General features: G+C 46.7%; 1 protein-coding gene across 3 annotated transcripts in view; it reads right to left on the minus strand.

Annotated features, from left to right (window-relative positions):
• Positions 1–454: 454 nt before the first annotated feature.
• The window catches only part of BGAL17 (beta-galactosidase 17), a 202,222-nt gene continuing 181,670 nt past the window's right edge, over positions 455–21,006 (minus strand). For 2 of the 3 annotated variants that reach the window (XM_087374193.1, XM_087374192.1), the window contains 6 exons: positions 15,983–16,132; positions 11,161–11,211; positions 1,644–1,830; positions 1,177–1,322; positions 935–1,000; positions 455–826 (listed from right to left, as the gene is read on the minus strand). In XM_087374193.1, coding sequence (XP_087230319.1) covers positions 722–826; positions 935–1,000; positions 1,177–1,322; positions 1,644–1,830; positions 11,161–11,211; positions 15,983–16,132 — 705 coding nt within the window. In that variant the 3' untranslated portion in view covers positions 455–721. The remainder of the gene's footprint in view (positions 827–934; positions 1,001–1,176; positions 1,323–1,643; positions 1,831–11,160; positions 11,212–15,982; positions 16,133–21,006) is intronic. The other variant, XM_087374194.1, reaches the window with a different exon arrangement.

Consider the following 21,006-nt stretch of genomic DNA (forward strand, 5'->3'; position numbering starts at 1 on the left):
TATGGCATCTCCACCAACATCATCTATGACATCCCCATCGACATCATCAATACCCAACGATGGGCCTAGGCCCTAGTATAACTCAATGCTCACATACATTGCATGTCCCACACACTCATGCACACCAGAGCATATACTTACACAAAGGTCCTCTTTCGAAAGGGTCTCTCTTGTCGGAGGTAAAGGACACACTGAGCTACGACGAAGGCTAGCACTGAAAGTGAAGGTTAATAAAAGTCCCATTGATCCAAGCTACAAGTGCTTGCGAAGACTAGAGAGTTTCATTGTGATTTCTCCCAAATGAGCATTTCTAAGCGAAAAGCTTAGAAAGATAGCTGACAAGGCAATATCTGCTACGAATAGAAAGAAATATATTATAATAAGCAGCCACAACATGGATGAAAACTTCACCAAGTGAAATTTGCACATTTGCTAACATGACGGAAGACACATATCGAGATGAATCAAGGAATATGCCCAAGAAATTAGAAATAACAATAACAAAGTATTTCTAGCTTATTCTCTTTGATTTTATTGCAAAAGCCAATAAATTCCTTTTCCTTTGCCATGTATGAATGCTCCATGTCCCCATCTTTTTGTAAACCATGATTTTATGACCAATTTATTATCGTGTAAATGTCATTTTTAATCTAATAATATCATCATAGGACAGCCTTATCTAATGGCTTCCAATCCATGAGTGAGCATGTATCATTCTACCTCAGATACTGACATTGCAAGCTTGATATGGCCCGCAGATAAAATCTGTCTTGTCAAGGAATTCCACCTCCAGGTTACTTGGGGGTTGCTCCAGCTCAAAAATAATCTGCATATATTATATCAATGCTACGACTTGTCAAGATTTTTGAGAGAAGATGTTTCAAGGTTATGGAACGTATGACCAACCTAGTGCAAAAAACTGCTGATCACTTACCAATTCGTTTCCTCCATGACGGAGGAGGGGAGCCGGGATATATAGCGTACATTGTGGCCCAGCACTCTACATACAAATCAGTGTAATGTACATTTCACTTAATGTGCATGATATCCGTTCGGTTAATGAATTGCAACTCTTTTCCCGTGATAATTCTAGCTATAGCCTACAATCGATTGCGGTCATGAACAAGCTCTGAAGGAGAAGAAAACAGGATTTGCAGTTCGAAAGTAGAATCTTACGGTCCAGTATCGCCCCAAATTGAAGCCGTTCAGGAAAGCCAGACCCTTCTTCCATCCTTTCAGTGAAAGGAAAGAGTCAGCTAGTTCCTTTGCGTCCTCTATCTGTAGCAGACCAGAATAGAAGCCAATGTCCATTGCTGAAATCTCTGTCACCCATAAAAATCAAAACATCTATATTCTAGTGAGTATCTGAAGTCTGCACAAGCTTGGAAGCCAATACTACATCTCAAAAGGAAGCACTAGAGAAAGCTTCATTGAAAACTCCATCAGAGTTACTGTCTACTATGTCTCATTGCTGTTGGCAATGTTGGTCATATACTGTCAGTCTTGTTGTTGAACAAGTATGTGCGCAATTTCAGTCTAAAGGGACAGTCCCTTCAATTCTTCAAATCATTGAAAAAATGTGCTAGTTAAGATGAGAGAGAGAGAGAGATGGTTGAATTATGTTTGACATTTTATGTTACTACCTGATTTGCATTTAGCATTTGAAGACAACTTTATTGGCCGCCTCAATCCTCTGGAGAATGTTAAATCCTGAGGTTGCAAGTCATACATCATTTTGGACATTATTGCTGACACATTCTCCAGTGGTATTGAGTAGACTGTCCATCCTAGTATTGGCAATCCATCCAATAGTACGGAGGAAAGTATTCCCTGGAAAGAGAAACGAGTTTAGTTACAAAAACATGCATGTCATTGAAGCTAAAGCCGATGTGTATTTGAGATGATACCGATTGTTTTGTGTCATTATGAATAAGGAACATGCAATTATTAATGAGGACTTAAGATTATTTATTTAATTGTTTGGGGGTACAATCATCTTATGAAAGATGCTATAGAGATATCAACTGACAAGACCTGAGTGCCGTTCATTCATTGTTTCATAGGATACAATCAATCTTTTTGGGTAATGCATTAATGGTTCTTGTGAACAATTACTACATGTTTTATTTCAAGAAATGTAATAACTCAGCCGACTTGGTTGATTTACGGTTTTTTTTTTTTAAACAGAAAAAAGATCTTCTATTAATGCCTGGAAACAAAAACCATAAAGTCAGCTGTCCCGAAGGCGCCGACTGGGAATAAAACCTCAAGCCTGGCGAAGGCCAGCCTGCATCCTGAGAACCCAGCTCAGTGCCTAGGGTATCTCAGGGACAGGGGCTAACAACCAAGGGAGGAGACTACACAACCAGCAAATCCCTTGCAGCATGAGAATGTAAAAAACCCCTGCAGGCCATGCCTTGCAGAAATGCTCCCGCCTTTCGGCGGTCTAGAGTCGGATGTCCTGGGCTCCCAGATGGCGCACGGAGTGTAGATGATATCCTGCCAAATAGCAACAAGAGTGGCCGCCGGTGGAGCTCGATGACCTCCCATCACTAGGCTGCGACGCGCAACCCAAATGTTCCACGCCGTGATGCGGGCCACTGTCTCCCACACACCATCCTCGGGTACCGAGGGAGGACAATGTCAGGAAGGAGGAGACGCCTCATGCAGCTCGATATGATGGATGCTCTGTCTGTGTATCCTATAGGCTAGAGAGACCTCATCAATATGGAAGGCGTGGCCCCCCTCGGTCAACCAGGCCGCCATGCCCCAGATAAAGTCTCGGTGGTGGATAGCCTACATCCGGGCCACAATCCGAAAAGGGAGCCTAGCCAGATCCTCTGAGTGATCTGGCAGCTCCAGAGACAATGGGGGATCCTCTCCAAGACCCCCTCCATGCAGCTTTGACGCTGCCTATCCACCTTCATCTGCTAGGGCTGATAGGCAGTCCTCCGTGAGCGGCCAACCAGAAGAAGTATGAAATCTTTCGAGTCGAAGGCTGGACCACAGCCGCGTCCAGAACCGAGCTCAAACCTCCTAAGATATATACTGCTCCCCCCAATGTCTCTCTCTCTTGAAGGAGTCTAGGTCGATGTCTCCATCGGTAATCTATGTCGTGGTGGAGAAGAAGGGTATCTCCTCCACCCTCTCCGTGTGGCTTGCCTTGGACGGCCAAAACCACTCTCCTGGGTCCCACTGAATCTCCCGAAGGAAACGGTGGGGGACCTCCTGGTCCGGAATGCTGGGAGTTAATAAACCATGACTTGCCTAGACGGCCTTCTATCATGATCAGCTGCCATGTAGTGAGTCTAGGCTCCCATCCATCTCTGGGTCTCCCTCTGCCAGTGGCTAGAGAAGTTCCCCCATCCTCACTCTGAAGAAACTGACTCCACCACATCATGCCGCATCATGACCTCCGCAGAGGGACGCTTGTCCGAGAAAATTGTCAAAACCATCTGCCGTCTGCCCAAGTCTGCAAAGCTTCCCTCCATGCCTCTGGTATGGCTGCATCTATCTCCCTCATCCACCGCCTCCTTGCAAGTGGGAGAGGATCCTCAGACCCACCTCAGGGTCAGCGGATGGGAGTCTGCTCCAACCCCCAAATGAGCTGGCTGGTCCATAGTCCCACTGAGCCCAGCCCATGTGTGTCCATTGTCCAAGCATATAGCCATCCTAATCCTAGGCCTCCGGGTGCCAAATGAGGGGCTAGCACTCAAAATTCTCTCTCCACCTAGGTGGGGCCCGTATGAGTCCTCCTGCCAGCCTCTTCCAGACCCGAAAAAGGCTCCGCATGAGTGGGGATCCCCTCCCTGTGAGAGGGACCTCCGAGAAGACCTACCGATGGGACTATTGTCCCCATTGATCACCTGTACATGGTGTATTCCTAAGGAGTCTCCTCAGTAGGAGGAGCTTCCAGGGCTCTGTACTTGGAGTAAGGCCACGAACCACTAGCTTGCCCAAAAGAGCTCTACTCTGCATCTTCGAATCGATGATGCCCAAACCACCTCTAGCCTGCAGCATAATGACTGTCTACCAAGCAACCCTAGCCTTGGTGTTCCTTGTGCTGGATGAGATGGGATGGAGGAAATTGCACACAAGGCGCTTGAGTTGTCCCATGCAACCTCTGTGAAAGCACCAACAGAAAGCACTGTACCAAGCCCTAAGAGAACCTGCTTGGCTACAAGAGCCCTCCCTGCTAGAGAGAGTTTGGCTGAGCTCCAATATAGAAGCTTCTAGAACTGGGGCAATCTGCTGCTCCACTATGATGTCGATCCCCACCTGACAACCCAAATATCTCATTGTCCACCCCTGTAGGATCCACTGAAAACCAAAGGCTATCCCCCCACTCTCGAACCTCCTGGACCTCCTCCATCCCTGTGAAGAAGCTGACCAACTTGCTCCACTTGATCCGAGCCCCGGAGGCCTCACAATAGATAGCCAAAGCTCCTCTGATTGCCTCCAAGCTCGATGCTGACCCCTCCACATACAACGCCATGTCATCTACAAACTCTTAGTCCAATAGCTCCTCTTGCTGGATCGGAAGTCTCATTCCTGTCAATCCCGCAGCATGGCATCATAGGAAATAGCCAAGTGTCTCGGCTACAAAGAGGAAGAGGAAGAGGGCAGCCTTGTCGTACAGGACAGGAAAGAGAGAAAGCCTTGCTAGTGTGACCACCAATGAGCATCTAGCTAGAGCTACCTGTGTAAAGTGCTGAAATCCCCTGGATCCACCAGCTCTGAAGCCCAACTCGCGCATAGTGTCCTATAGATAGGACCTCTCCACCCTATCATAAGCCTTCTCAAATTCCAAGAGAAGGATGGCTAGGGGATATGACTCCCCCTGGCCCAATCTTTGGCCTCCTAGAAGGTGAAAATGTTGTCCAAGATGCTACATTCCTAGACAAATCCTTTCTACGTATCGTGGATGATGGTACAGAGATAGGGACGCAACCGCAAGCCCCACACCTTGGCTAAGATTTTGTATGCGCTGTCACAAAGGGTGATCGGCCTCCACTGGCGAATATCGGACCTATCTCCTCCCTTTGGGATCAAGCAGATCTTGACAACCTTGCCTCAATGGGGTGACTCTAACCTCCCAAAAACTCCGAAAGAAGATAGGAGTAAGACCATCCTTCCCAGAGAACTTTTGGGGGGAGAGGGCCTTGAGGGCCTCCCACAGCTCTGCATCTGTGAACGGTGTCTCTAGCTGTCTCCTCATGCTCATTGGGACCACTCATGGAACCTGGTCTCAGACTACCTCACTGGCTAAGAGGACCTAGGGAGCCTCCATCTCTGACTAGAACAACTATCGGTAGAAGTCAGTGGTCATCTTAAGTATCCCTTCTGGGTCGAGTACATTCATCCATGCTCATCCCGTAGTCTCTGGAGCTGGGTCCCTGCTGATCAACCTGCGGTTTGAAAAAACTGTGTGGTGATTCTATCCCCCTACTGGACCCACCTGGCGCAAGAGGAATGGTACGAGAACTCTCCTCATCAGACCTCCGTGGCCTGGAGCTCTAGCCTCATGCTCTTGTATCGATCGCTAAGCCACTGAGAGCCTGAATCCTACTCTTTGAGTCACTCGATGGAAGCTAGGTCCCATCTCGCAGGGCTCTCTCCCGCTCTTCAAGAGCCTGTCTCCATTTGAGGGCCTGTGACTATAGCTTTTGTGATGCTCCTCTGGATTGCATCAGCAACCCAGGTGGTCCATCCCTCACTAGGCCCTCCTTGTGGCTGCAGCCAGATCTTTGCAACAGCCTACTGCACCTCCTCGTCCTCGAGTAGCTCATATGGTATGCGAACCCCTTTTGGGGGAGACCTCTGCAAGGCTGATCAAGGTGTAGCACCGCAGGGGAGTGATCCATTTATGTGGTGCTTGCCAGAATCCTTGTGGATCCCCCTCCATGTAGCACCCAGTCCCCAACATAGAATCAGTCCAGGCGCTCCAGCAGCCTATCGTGTCTCCTCTGTCCGAAGGAAAACAGTGGGCTGCCTAGATCCTAGTGAACTCCACCTCCCCACAGGTCCCTACTACCACTGACCGCAAAGACGAACTGCTCCCACATGCTCCTCTTTGTTGATGGCATCTCTGCATAAGAAGCACCTCCTTGTTTGTCCTCCTCAAACTCTGGTTTGTTGAAGTCACCCCCAACAATCCAAGAGTCTACATCCAGAAGGCACTCCGTGAAGCGTATCCAAAAGGCTGGCGGTGAGGATAGCAATCCTGGACTCGCCTTGCGGAGGCCCATCCAAATTGCAATGCATATTCCCACGCAATGACCTACTACAGGAGACCACACCTCCGGGTCCCTCCCCAGAAGAAGTGATGACAACGGCTATCGTTGAACCTTCTGCGACTCCAATGCCCCTCTACTACACCGGCGGCTATGGTCTCGGGGCCTCTACCTTTGGCGACGGGGGCCTGGTAGATGAGGCAACTAACACCGGAACCTTGGAGGATCCCGCCTCATGCTACTGAACTTGTGTACCCTGGGCCCCAGTGCCCTGTGGATCCTCTGGAAGCTCAAAGAAAAGATCAGGGGGCATTCTCAAGGTGCACATCTTGTGCCAGGGAAGCAGCCTCGCCCTCTTCCCGCACCTTCTCCTTCACCTTTGCCTTTCTTCTATGATTCTGTTCACCCTGCTTTCTTTGCTTTTTCTTTTTCTTCCCAGCATTGGTCCACTTCCCTTTGGTTGGCTCCACCCAAGGGGTCTGGGACTCATACTGCTGATACTACTGACAGTGGTGCTGGTTATAAGCTTGTTGAGGTCTCGCTGCCTAAGTCGCAGGGCATCTACTGGAGTGGAGGGGGAGGGGGGGCTCGTCTCTGACCTCTAGGGCAATCCTATGCCACATGCCCCATCAGACGGCATCGAAGCCACTGGCTCAGGAACAATAAGATCTCTATCCTCTGGTGTAGCTCCCCTTGTCTAGTGTCTCAAGGTAGATCTCCTTTGGGAGCAACTCTGGGCACTCCATGATTAGCCGGCATCTGGGGACCCGCTACAACCGCATCTGTTGTGTCCAGTTGGGACTCCAACCCCATGCTAAAAGCTCAACCAATGGATGGGATAATTGCTCTGTACTCTCTTGGGAGCCTTGGCAATTGGAGCGTCACCGGAAAGCAGGGTACATGGTGTGTCGTGTCTGTATTCTCCACCATGAAACCATGATACGAAGGGGAAAAGATATACCAAGAGCAGATCAAGAAAGGTCAAGATTTACTGAAGAGACCTAGTAGCTAGCTAGGAACGGAATGGAAATATGGAAAGCATAATGAAAGGCAAAATGGAAAGTAAAATGAAAGAACAATTGCTAGGCAATGATAACCAAAATACTCACATGATATAAAGCTTGATGTTGAGTGATGTTCTTGACAATAGACAAGTACTACACTATATAGTGTGCCACTAGACTCTAGAAAGTCATAATGTCTATGGGATATCTCCCAATATGACACGTGGCATGTCTAGGACTCGCTAGACTATAAAACCACACCTAAACAACCTAGAATACTCATTTTAGACTCACTTTGGCTTCATATTCCGACACCCCCCATGAAGGCAAGGTGAGAGACTACTGGAATGAAACCAAGAACAGAACATGAAAATGACGGTCATCAAGCTGTGCACCCTATGTAACTCAGAGTCTAAAGTCTGAGCGTGTTAAGAGATCCAAGCACTCTCATGGCTTGAGACTCAACATGCTCAGAGCCTCATGTTATAGCATGGCTACATGACCAGCTCATAGGTCTAGGAATACACCACCATCCTAGAACTCGGCCAGGCCTGATAACGAGACCTATCAAGGCCAATACATATGGCTCCCACAGTACATCCCCCCTTGGCTTCATAACAGTCATTGTTAGGAAGCCACACACCAACAAAAAAAATAGCAAACCCAATCTTTTAGGAGGACTATTTAAGGCAGAGGACCTTTAGACTCAATGAAAATGAATCACTCATTACATATCATTTTAGGGGGACTACCCAGGGCAGAGGATCCCAAAATACATCAAGCTTTAGGAATAATAAAATTAGAGCTCTTAAGAGTAAGAGATGTCCTCCAAGTAGCTAATGCACATGTGTGCACATCTCTGCGTAACAATGACCATGTCGATGAAGCACTAGGTAGGAATGCCCCAAAATATGTGTTGGTGAAGTCCATGGGGTAGCTACATGGAGCAATCACATGATGACTCTCAAAATGCCGGAAGGAGAGTCACCAATGTGGAAGTAGAAGCCTCAGGTACCACGACCAATCGGGAAGTCAATCAATGCGAAGTACCTCAAGCACCGATCAAATAAGCAATGTTGAAGAAGTCACTTGTTGATGTAGAGTGGTCTACATCAAGCTCGAGATAATGCACTAATCAGAGAGATCACTGTAGTGGAGTGTGTCGAAGTAGTATCAAAGAACTCACATCTAGCTCGGGAAGTCTTCACCAATGTTGGAGTAGTCACATGAAGGAGTCACCGCAATGTAATGTCAAGAGCTCACATCAAGTTCGGAGAAGCTTCACTTGTTGACGGGGTGTGGAGCAAGTGACGGGCAGAGAAGGGCTGAAGATAGGCGGAATTTGTAGGCAGAGGAGGCGACTTCTTTGGAGCAGAATGGCAGGAATAGGAGCAGCAGCTTGACAGCAATCCCGAGGGCAGTGTGAGCAGCCGATCTAGAGCTGCGTGGGCAGTGTGGAGCATGGAGCTAGAGCTGATTGCAGGCCGGCAGGCTGTACGGGCAAACTGGTATGGCACAAGACTGCACGGGCAGATCGTTGGCAGTACCGGCAGATGCAGCTGTGGTACGGGCTGTTGTACGGCCCTGTTGTACGGCGCACTAGTCTGTACAGCTGTACGGATGGCTGTACGGCTGATGCTAAGGCTGAAGGAGCAGCCGATGGTGAGGCATGGGTAGGAGGAGAGGAGCTCAAGGTGGAGAGGCAAAGGAAGAAGAGGGAGTGCTCAAGGAAGAAAGGAGAGGAGAGGAGGAGAACTAGAGTGGAAGAAGCTAGCCTCTCCATAGGTCTGAGATGGGCTTCAAGGCCTCCTCATTCCTTGAGGAAAGCTAGCTCTGATACCATATGAAGAGACCTAGTAGCTAGCTAGGAACAGAATGGAAATATGGAAAGCATAATGAAAGGCAAAATGGAAAGGAAAATGAAAGAACAAGTGCTAGGCAATGATAACCAAAATACTCACATGATATAAAGCTTGATGTTGACTGATGTTCTTGACAATAGACAAGTACTACACTATATAGTGTGTGCCACTAGACTCTAGAAAGTCACAATGTCTATGGGATATCTCCCAATATGACACGTGGCCTGTTTAGGACTCACTAGACTATAAAACCCACCTAGACAACCTAGAACACTCATTTTAGACTCACTTTGTCTTCATATTCCAACATTTGCTCCACAAGGGTCAGGGTAATCTCTAGTGAGCACAGTTGTAGGAGAAAGACTCTCCTACCATAGATGGTGACCCCTTGGATATGGTCACCCTCCAATGCTAAGCTAGCCTGGAGCCAAGTCACGAACCTCTCGCCTCGTAACAGTAAGGCCCACAATCTTGCCTACCACTGCTTTGTCATGCAGTGATTGAACTACTTTTTCAACCTATTGCTTATCCTCGGGAGAGAGGAGGACCTTGACAGTAGTGGCATTCGAGGGTGCTTCATGAGAGCCCCTCTGGCCAGACCGAGGTCACCACCAAGAACCTTCAAGATAATGCAAAGAATCACTTGCTATGGGGAGCAAGAAGAAGAGAAAAAAGGGAAAAAGGCTTTAACCGCTCTGGAGAACCAAGAATCACTTATGAAGGATTTTTTGAGCACTGCAAGGCCCTATGGATGGGCTTCTAAGTCACAAAGAAACCCATTGTGAGGGAGTGAGCAGCCCGAGATTGGGGTCACAATCCCTCAGCAAGGGAAGGCAGCCTGGAAGAGGCCGCCCTTGCCTAAGAGGCCTCCCACCAGCTCGGGCCAGCTCAGGCTGGTGAGGGCAGGGCTCAAGCCCAGCTGCATGAGCAGCCGCACCTTTGGCGCAGCCGCGCGCTGTGCTAGCAGCCCCCTAGGGGGTACACAGCCATGAGGTGCACCATCAGCCCCTCCGCCATCAGCCCCGGAGGGCACGCAAACAGCCGTGGGTGCAGGGGGCGGAAAGGGAAGGCCACACTAGCAGCCACTGGGGGGAGTGAGAAGGGGAGACGGAAGAAGAGGCGTGAAGGAGGTGGAAGGGGTGCGGGAGGAAGAGGCGAAGGAGGAGGTGGAGGGGGAGGCGTGAAGGAGGAGGCAAAGAAGGGCTAGAGTAGGGGAGGAGGGAGCTAGCAGCTCGGGAGCCTCACCCTAATCATAATTTCATTTACTGGTAAAAAGAAAGTCCATCTAAATGCCTTTGATTTCAAAATCATGTAGACTAGTGCTTTTCTTGCACAAGAAATGTATCTTGAACTTGGTTATTACACAAACTACCATGCTAGGGCATGCCTGGATAGGGTTTCAACCCATTCTTATTGCAGATTAGAGAGATTCTCTTCACAGGGGTGGTTTATACTCCACAAAGCACTAGCACTCTCGAAATTGTGTTATTCTATCAGAGTGCATCAAAACCCTTTTCAAGCATAGGAGATACTCCACAGTTTTAGATATAATTCGCCAAAATCTCATTCCAACTGGTGGTTTACTGGAAGAAAATGGATCAAGGGAGGCTGCAGGCTAGTTTAAAGTAAGCACACTGGGTATGTAACAAGGCTAAGCTAACATTAGCCATTGCAATGATGTAGAGCATTCCCACTTCCTGGATTACTCCAGGACCATATAAGATTCAAGCTTACAGTTGTCACTATTAGTACTGTTCTTACATCTACATAGAAACTTCAAAGGTATATATTAGAAGGTATCTTTCTTCTGAGGGAGGAAAAGGGTTTCAACTTTCCATACAAATGTCATAAAAGATTTAACATTTTTTGATGGACATTTAACATTCTTGCAAGGGATACCAATAATAGCACTGCAAAAGATGAGATATGATTTGTCTGTTCACAGCAAAACTAAGAAAGAATTTTCTGGGGGGGAGGTACGAATAAGGGGCACCAGCCATGGAAGAACCTGGAGGTTTAGAAAATGCGAAAGCAGCAAGACCAAGTAATGCTAGGAAAAACCTTGGGGTCGAACAAGAAAGGTCCATAGTTCACTCGTCCCATATTTTCCACCTGAAAAAACAACAATCTTATGTCAGCAGAAGCAATACATTAGAGAAGTGTCCTGCATGAAGGGTCAAACCAAAAGTCTCTTTCGTATGGGGCAACCAAATGTCGCGCCTTTCCCTTTTGAGATTAAAAGGTCAAGTGATTGACAGTCCATTTTTAGCTCTCCAGGAGTGTGGATCATGCAAAGGCTTTGCATCTTTACCCTTACTCAAGAGGTGCAGTCTAAGTCTTTTCATGTTGATAATGTAATGAGACCTATAACATAGTGGATTCAAGGGTTTTGAGTACTCGTGTAGGATTGCAGAGACCAGGTTCTCGTGTAGCCTAGGATGATCTGGACCAAATTCTGTGCGTCTTCAAAGGTAAATCGTAGAACTGGCCAACGTGAATAAGCTCTTTGGATGGGTATCCCAGCCATTGTTCTAGGATGTTAACCTCACTTCTTGATTATGATGGTTTCTGGCATTTGCCAAGATTAAAAAAGGGCTTTTTTGGATGGATATCCCTGCCATTTCAAAATCTCAAAAAAGAAAAAGAAAATTTCTCTGGCTATTCTACAGCTCCGTTGAAGGGTTACAAATAAAGCAAAACGCCCTGTCCATGGTGCTGGCAAAGTGATTGTGTGATGGTTTCTGGCATTTGCCAAGATCAATAAAGGTTTTTTTTTAATGGATATCCCTGCCATTTCAAAATCTTAAAAAGGATATCCCCCCCATTTTAAAAAAAGCAGCCATCCGAATCCGAAACCTTGAGACACGGAGAGCTGCTGCTCCTCCCCGACCTTTGCCGCTCCTCTCCCTCTCCTCAGCCGTACGACCGTACAGCCCTCCCTCCCTCTCCCCTTTGCGCTCTCCTCTCCCTCACGTAGCTCCTCTCCTACCTCGCTCCCTTGCTGCCCTCTCCTCTCTACCCTGCTCTCTCAGCCCCACTCCCTTGCTGCCCTCCCCCTTGCCGTACGGCCGTACGTTCCCCCTCCCTATCTCCGCCCTCACTCCCCTAGCCTCTCTGCCCTACCCTCCTCTTGCCTCTCCGCCTACCCTCTCCTCCCTAGCCCTCTCTCCCTCTCTGTCTACCCTCTCCTCCCCCTTCCCTCCTTACACACTCTCCTCTCCATCCCTGCTGCCCCCCTTCTTCCCTTAGCACTCACCCTCTCCCTCTCCCTCCTTGCTGCCCCCTTCACCCTCTCCCTCTCCCTCCCTGCTGCCCCCTTCTCCCCTTAGCCCTCACCCTCTCCCTCTCCCTCTCTGCTACCCTCTTCTCCCTTAGCCCTCACTCTCCCCTCCCTCAGCCCCCCCCTACTTCTTCTCTTTCTTTCCTCTTCCTCCTCTTCCTAGCCATTCCTAGCAGCACTTTTGGTCGGATGGAGGTTTTTGTCACGCGGGTGATAGAGGAAGCGCGGGTGCTAGTACGGAGTTCCAAGCACAGGCTAGTACGGACGGGTACGGAATCCTGCGTGCGGGCTTGTACGGAGCAAATACGGAATCCCAAGTACAGACTGCTACGGATTGCAAGTATGAGCTACTACAGGACTGGTACGGATTGCAGGTACGGAGCCTACGTGCGAGCTATGTGTACGAACAGACGGACGATTGCACGGGCGGATGGAAGATTGTACGGACGTTGTGCGGGCTGTTAGATACGGACTGCCACACGTGCGGGGTGTCACGCAAATTGCTGTGCGTATGGTCTCCATATGGCCTTGGTACGGTTGTAGGAACCCAAAGGAATGGAAGACGTATAGCTTGTACGGACGACGTGCGGACAGTACGGATGCTTCTTGGCTGGTCACAGACAGTCCATGGGCTTCTTGTAAGAGATATTGATAGGCTGAATTGGCCCCTCTACAGGTGACCATTGGTTATATGCCTAGGCTCAAGTGGGAGCTACAGAAGAAGGATGCACCCATCCCATCTTGTGTTTGTCCTGAGTATTGGGTTGGTTTTTGTGAAGAGACTTGCTTGGCAGAGTGATCACAATGAATGCTTGCAAAGATTGTTTGTGCTTATGAGCACCAAGGGCAGCTCAGTTATGCTTTCACCCATTGCTTGGATATTCCAGTGAGTTAGTGGACACTTGTGATTGTCTGGGGAGCGTGTGGCCTTGTTTGGGCTGCCAAGTAACACCTCCCATGTTAAATGCAGGTGTTTGCACTAACCTATGGTCACATGGGTGTGAGAGCAAAGTCCTGCAGGGCTAATGTGTTGTGATACTCGTGTCTTCTGTGAGTGGGAAGAGCACTGATTGGGAGTAAGTTGATGCTCATTGTGTAACCTACTTGTGGAACTCTTCAATTAATAGAGAAATACCGAAAGGGACTCCAAGGCTTTGGGGCCAGTCTATGTCTTTGTATTTGAGCAGGAGCGCTCTAGCTCTTCCTATCTATCTTTGGAGTGTTTGCTGAGTATTTTATTGTGAAGGCTTTTGTTTCGTTAGTGTTCTACCACCCTCTTGTTGGCCTTGAGGCTGCTCTCTCTCAGGTCACGAGAGCAGACTTGCTGCAGCTTCATACGTACCGCACTTGGATTTATCCCACGCAGCTTCCGACGAAGATGGCCACATATCGTGACCACTTCCTTCGGATCTCAGAGGATGGATTTGTCATTCCACCAGGCTACACAGGTATCCACATGTCCCACTCACTGAGGATTGCCCTTGGCCAGCTTAGAGTCTCTTCGCATCAGCTCGAGATAGAGGCTGGTAGGATGCGACGCATGGAGGATGGACGGCGTCCAAGCCGAGAGACCAGGATCTGCCCTTGTTGCACCATGGGAGAGGTGGAGTCAGAGGAGCACTTCATTTGCAGATGCCCGCTATATTATGAGATCAGAGGGAGATTCCACTGTCTCTTCACGGATGGCTTTGGACCTCTCTCACGAGTGATGGATTATGAGGATCAGCATTGCCTAGCTCTTTATGTCAGGGAGGCCACTATGCTTCGACGACACTACCTCAGAGACCATCAGCACAGACCGGAGCGTGATAGAGCCCAGCCCGATAGAGCTCAGACACACGCTATACCAGATGACAGGTATCAGGAGGAGCACGAGGAGGTCAGAGCTCACACAGGACACATGCCTCCACCCTGTGGATGTACATATGAGATGGTTTGTAGACGCCGCAGGATCTTGTTACATAGGGGACGTACTCGCCGCTTCATCTCCAGACGATCCAGGATGATGGCAGCTTTTCGGAGGAGACTTACTCATGGAGATCTCGCCCTACCAGCCGCTCACCTCACTTTTTCTCAGATTTGTACTCTCATAGCAGGAGGCAGAGTCGATGGACAGGATTTTCAGTATTATTTTGGTTCTCAGACTCCGTGATACATGGACTTGTATCTTTGCATTGACATATTGTACTCATCCCCCCATTTTGCACCCAGGGGCGGTTTCCTTGCATCTAGCTTACTTTGTATTTAGGCTCGGATTTGACATTATGTACTTTCACTTGCATTGTATTGCGTAGCACTTAGATGATATTCGACGATGCCTCTTCTTTGTGGCACGTTGATTTTGTGCTATCTTGTACGCAGAGTTCTTGATGTCCCATGGGCCCATTTTGGCCTTTAGTGGACAATAATACACTTTCTTTCTTTCTTTCTTTCTCTCTCTCTCTCTCTCTCTCTCTCTCTCCCCCCCTCACACACACACTTTTTTTTTTTTTTTTGGTAAAACCAAGATACTTATATTATGATACATTCATTTGCATCTAGGCAGAGCTCAAAAGAGAGCCAAAGCCCTATCCATCAAAAGCAGTAAAAGAAAAGCTGAATACAAGAAGCATCTAAATCTTCCTCATGTAAGACATCATATAAAGATTGCCACAATGAGGCTCGGAAGAACTCATATGGCTGCTGAAGTGGAGAATTCAGATATGCTTGATTGCGCTGTAACCAGAGGGTCCATAAAGCCCAGTATCTGATCCAGTGGAAGAAAAGAGAATACTATGATAAAGAAGCTGATAGTTTGCCATATATCCAAAAAAACCTGTAGAACCTGTGAGCTGGGAATCTGAGAGATAAGAAATAGGAGATTCTGTCAAGAAGGTCTCTGGAATATGAACAAAACCATAGTAAATGCGGAATACTCTCAGATGTAAGCTGACATCTTGGACAAAGGGGCGAAGCTATCCTTCTTTGAGCCAATTTCACCCCTACTGGAAGAAAACCAACAATACATCGCCATAGAAAGAGTCGTTGCTTCAAAGGCATTTTCAATTTCCATATCAATTGCAATCACACACACACACACATACACACACACACACACACACACACAAACACACAAACAATACATCACACACACACACACACACACACACACACACAAACACACAAACAAACCCATGCATGAGCACATAGTTACGGATATGCATACATATGTGCGTTTGTGTGTGTGTGTGTGTGTGAGAGAGAGAGAGAATGTCCCTCAAGCAATCCTTATATGACAGTTTTGCTGCAAGGGACTTGGATGCTACTAGCCTTGAAGTGTTCTCTATCTGTTTTTGAGTTTTTTACATTGGGCTCTAGTTTGGAGTCTAATGTCAGTGTGTGGGAGACTTCCCATCTTGTAAATCTATGAGAATATAGATACACTGGATTTTACCCAAAAAAAAAAAAATGTGTGTGTGTGTGTGTGAGAGAGAGAGAGAGAGAGCATACAAACAAGCGCTGATGTGAGTAAGCATATGGCTATGTGGATGCACGCATATGTGTGGCGTGAGATAATGGGTGGCTGTAAGCATGCACATGTAAGAGAGCTTGGTGAAAAGTTACCAATATTTCGAGGCTTGAGCCAGGGGTAGATGCATAAGACGGAAGAACCACATGTGAATTTGACCAACGTTCAATGATGCCGATATGACAAGGCTCTAAGTGCTGACTTTCTTGCCTTGTTGAGACAAAAACTTGTGCTCGGTCATGCAACTACAAAGAAAGATTAGGCCATTGGTAAGAAGACAATACAAAGAAGTCTAATAGCTATTTTTCCCCAATCAGCACTCAATCTCTTCAATACATAAAATCATTGTAATGTGAGAGACAGTATATCATATTAATCTTTAAGGTTTCATATCATAACACATATTCTCATCAAAGAAATACCTGCCTTTTCAAATACACTAAATGAACAACAAGAACAGCTGCAAAGAAAGATTAGGTCATTGGTAAGAAGCCAATACAAAAGAAATCAAAGATCGCAATCATGCACTCAATATCTTCAATACATAAAATCATCATAATGTGATAGATACTATATAATATTACCCTTCAAGGGCTGACATCAAAGCACCTACTCTTCAGTGTCAAAAAATACCTACTCATTCAAACAAACTAAATGGACGACGAGAACAACATGCATGTTCAGCATGAATTGGTTCTCCAGTTTCACCATGTTAGTCATAATTGCATAATTGATAAGCTCAACTTGTTTCCTATACATAATTAGGAGGGTAGACACTTTGCACCTCTTTCATAGTAATTAAAAGAGGGCATTTCAGTTGAGACCTAGGAAACACTACACAAACACTCAACAACAACATTTTACCCTAGGAATAAGACATGGTGCACCCAAAGTCATTGGCATAGTACCCACCCCTCCAGTAAAAAGAAACGATAGGCATAGTACTCACCTCAACCATCGGCCTTGCATCTTACTAACTCAGACATCACACCATTTGTTACATACCAGTTACAATGTTGAGCTTCGATGACTCGGTTGACAACAGCCTTTAGTGAGACTCGATTATATCTTAATGTATATAGAATACCTAAGTGCATTACATGTGTCAATAAATACCTTGCGGGGTCATAGCCTAGAGGTAAATTTTGACCTAGTATGAATAGATGGGCCACGTTAGAGGGCCTTAATGGCATATGTATTATTAGCACAAAGTGGTGACATTTAGTAAAATGTCAAATGGGCCGACTAATTAGGGTCTAGGTCGTGACTCAAGAGGGCCTTTATCTCTTGTGTGTGATCAAAGGATGCCTTTTGGGAGTTTAATTGGGTGGTGAGACTCTCTCATAGGCATGTGAAATGGTTACTCGGTTTGTTTTTTTATTGTGAGGTTTAGATTACTGGGGTTTTTATTTGTTGGAGAATATAAAGACTAAAGCATCTATGCTTTGCTTTGATGCTACATGAAGGGCCTACACCATCCGGGAAGTCTTTAAAAGGAGCTTATATGTGATGCTAAAGTAGTGAAACATATGCAAAGACTTGACCAGAGATCCTAGGGGGAAGAAAGGCACTTTCAGCCAACAAAGCAAATCGATTTCTCACTCATTTTCACATTGCACTACTCATAGCCTTCTCTCTCGTCTTCCCACACTACTTTCCACATCCTTACTTTCCACCACCTTCTTTCCTGTCTTCCCTAGCATCTTCCCACACGCATAGCTTCCCCTAGAGAATCCTTTGACCAATGGATTTCATCCCACTGATTTCCATGCCTTAGCAGACAATATTTACCCTACCTTCTACTTAGAGGAGGATCGGCTACAAAGCCGGTACATAGCACAAATAATTCAAGAGCACAGAAAAGCATGGGTAGACAGAAATATTAAGTTCAAACTATTTAAAGAAGGAGATTGGGTTCTTATGTTCAATACAAAATTGGGAAAATTTCCAAGGAAGCTCAAGTTGAGGTATGATGAACCATTTAGAATTGTGGAAGATATGCGCCAAGGCACGTGTCGACCGGTAGATATGCACGGAAATATGTCGTTGAAGCCGGTAATAGTTACCGACTCAAACCTTTTTTGGGACTTTGGAAGATATACAATCTGACTTCAGACTCTGTTGTCGAAAAAGTACATCTAGGATTGGGAAATGCAAAATTTATACACTACACTAGAGCATACCATTACTCTTTATGGATGCTAGGCCTGGGCTCCACCGTTTGCCAAAGGCTCATGGAACAATGTGGAGAAAGTGCAAGAAAGGTTTGTAATCGACAAGCTGCAAATCAAGGTTTGAACTCCCTACCCATCGTACTAGCTGAAATTGACATGCTACCACTAGAAGGGAAAAGCCCAATGCCAACATATAAGATATCCCAATACTGTAGCAAAAATGCATAAGGGCAAGCTCCCCTAGAAAGAAATACAAGAAACCAAACATAAGGGCTGCTAACAAATAGGAATAGAGGATACTGGGCGATCAATGCCCCAGAACTACCGGGTGGAAAAATGTGCCACGAGAGGATTCAGGTTTGCGGCCTATGCCTATAGGCCATCTTCTCCCGGTCGTAGTGATGCCCTATGGGCCCTGGTATGTGCCTTGTAGGCATAGTTATAGGCACTTTAGTGTTTTAGTTTATGCCACATAGGACATTTCGTCCTATGTGACACCTAGGACACTTAGTCCTAGGGTCTATCTTCATGTACTTTGTACTTTCCTTTCCACTATTCTAGTTGACGTGATAGCCTTCAGCTCCTAGCTTCGACTCTTGTGCTTGCTTCCACACTCCATGCACCTACAGTGGTATCAGAGCTCCTAGGACGTGCTCCCTTGCCCCCGGACCTGCATTTTTCACACATGAGAGTTTTTGGGTCTCTTGCATATGTTCATGTACCATCTCAGCTGAGACATAAGCTTGATGATAAGGCAATCAAATGCATATTTATTGGTTACAACCACAAGAGCAGAGGATATCGGCTATACCAACCAAACATTGGCAAGATTATTGTCAGTAGAGATGTAACCTTTGCTGAACATTTGGCTTCTCCTCTTGTGGACTGCAAAGCTAAGCTAGAAGTTGACATGTTTGATGCCTTTGACTCTTGGTTACCTCTGCTTCCCTCAGAGGGAGACTTTGACCAGCAACATGAGCCTCCTGCATGCCCTCCAACAAGCAATGATCAGCCAGCACCCCATGCTGATTCGCAGGTTCCTCATCCAGCACAAAATGATCCCACTATTCATGATGCAGTGATTGAAGAAAGAACTGTCAATAGACAGCAAAGGCAAGTTCCCAGATGGCTTCTTGACACATTGAGAGACAGCAAACAAGATCAACCACTTGCTGACATCAAGACTGCCTTTCTTCATGGGGATCTGCAGGAAGAAGTTTATGTGACACAACCTCCTGGCTTTGAGGTTGTTGGCTCTAAAAACAAGCTATGCCAGCTGAGAAAAGCCCTTTATGGTTTGAAGCAGGCACCCCGGGCATGGTATGCTAAAATTCATGCACACTTACTATCCCTTGGTTTTCAGAATAGCCCCACAGAGCCCACTCTTTATGTCCGTGGAAGTGGATCTGATTTTTTAGTGCTGATTTTTTATGTGGATGACATACTGATCACGGGCCCTCATACTCAGCATATTGCAGCTTTCAAGGCTGATTTGCAGCAAGCTTTTGAAATGTCAGACATGGGACAGCTGCACTATTATTTAGGCATTCGGTTTGCTCATGTTGAGGGGGGTATCATGATGTCACAGTCCAAGTATATTGGACAGCTCCTTGATCGTTTTCAATTTGAGGATTGCAAGCCAATCTCTACTCCAGTGGACCCTAGCTTCAAATTTTCAGCTCATGATGGGAGCCCACCATCTGATATCACTCTTTACTAGCAGGCTTTTGGATGTCTCATTTACTTATGCCACACCAGACTTGACTTACAGTATGCAGTATCCCAGCTCAGCGGGTTCATGCACATGCCCAGTTCACAGCATTGGCAGGCAGTGAAGAGAGTCTTCAGATATCTCAGAGGCACTCAAGATTTAGCCCTCTTCTATGGTGATCAGGGTTCACTTACCATGCATGCTTACACGGATAGTGATTGGGCAGGTTGTTCCGACACCAAAGTGTCACATACCGGCAACTGTTTTTTGCTTGGCAATTCAAGTATCTCTTGGCTTAGCAAGAAGCAACCAACAGTTGCCACATCTAGCTGTGAGGCTGAGTACAGGGCAGCCTTCACTGCTACAAATAGAGTGTGTGTGTCTCGACAGATACTTACAGATCTTGGTATTCGCCAGACATCCTCCACTATGGTCTACACTGATAGCTAGAGTGCTTTGGCCATTGCGCGTAATCCAGTGTTTCATGTGCGTACCAAGCACATTGAAGTTCACTATCATTATGTTCGAGAGCGGTTGTCAGCAGGAGACATAGAGTTGTCCTACCTTCCCACAGAGGACAACATATCAAATATGTTTACAAAGGCACTTCATCGTCCCAAGTTCGAAGTCTTTCGACATGCTGTACACTTGGTTCCCTTTGTTACATGATCTGACATCCCTCCTGAGAGATAGGGAAACTCTCTGAAGAGTTCTCTTGAAGGTAGCCCAAGCTTTCAGGATGGCAGCCATAAGGGGGGAGGAGGGAGCCTTGAGATGGGACTGAGGTGAAGATCCATCTAGTACTATTCATACAATCTCCACCATAGGAAGGAGAGCAGGCTGTATACTTCAAATGAGAAAATATTTCCATGATTCTTGTCTTGGCAAAAGTCCTCTAACCATAACCTTACATAATAATGATCTGCTCTGCAAGTCTGAGTCTATTACCTCGGAAGCCTCCTTTCTTCGTAGGAAGAATCAAAGTCTCCCAAGCCATCCTAGCTCTGGTGTCTGCCAAACCATCTAATCGATTCCAAAGAAAATTCATTATAGGTCTTTTTAATTGAGAGATGTAATCTCTAGAATAGCACCAACAAGGGCAGACAAACCATGCCATGGCCGACAGGACCTAGTTGATTAAGCTCTAAAATTAGAGCTCCCTCCGGATACTCTCCAATGCTAGGGCGAATTGCTGTGAAGGAGAGATGCCCACCATAACCTGACAACCCACGTA

Source organism: Dipteris shenzhenensis, chromosome 4, assembly GCF_047967505.1.
Source record: "Dipteris shenzhenensis isolate YYH24624 ecotype China chromosome 4, Dip_SZ_1.0, whole genome shotgun sequence".
Lineage (NCBI taxonomy): Eukaryota > Viridiplantae > Streptophyta > Polypodiopsida > Gleicheniales > Dipteridaceae > Dipteris > Dipteris shenzhenensis.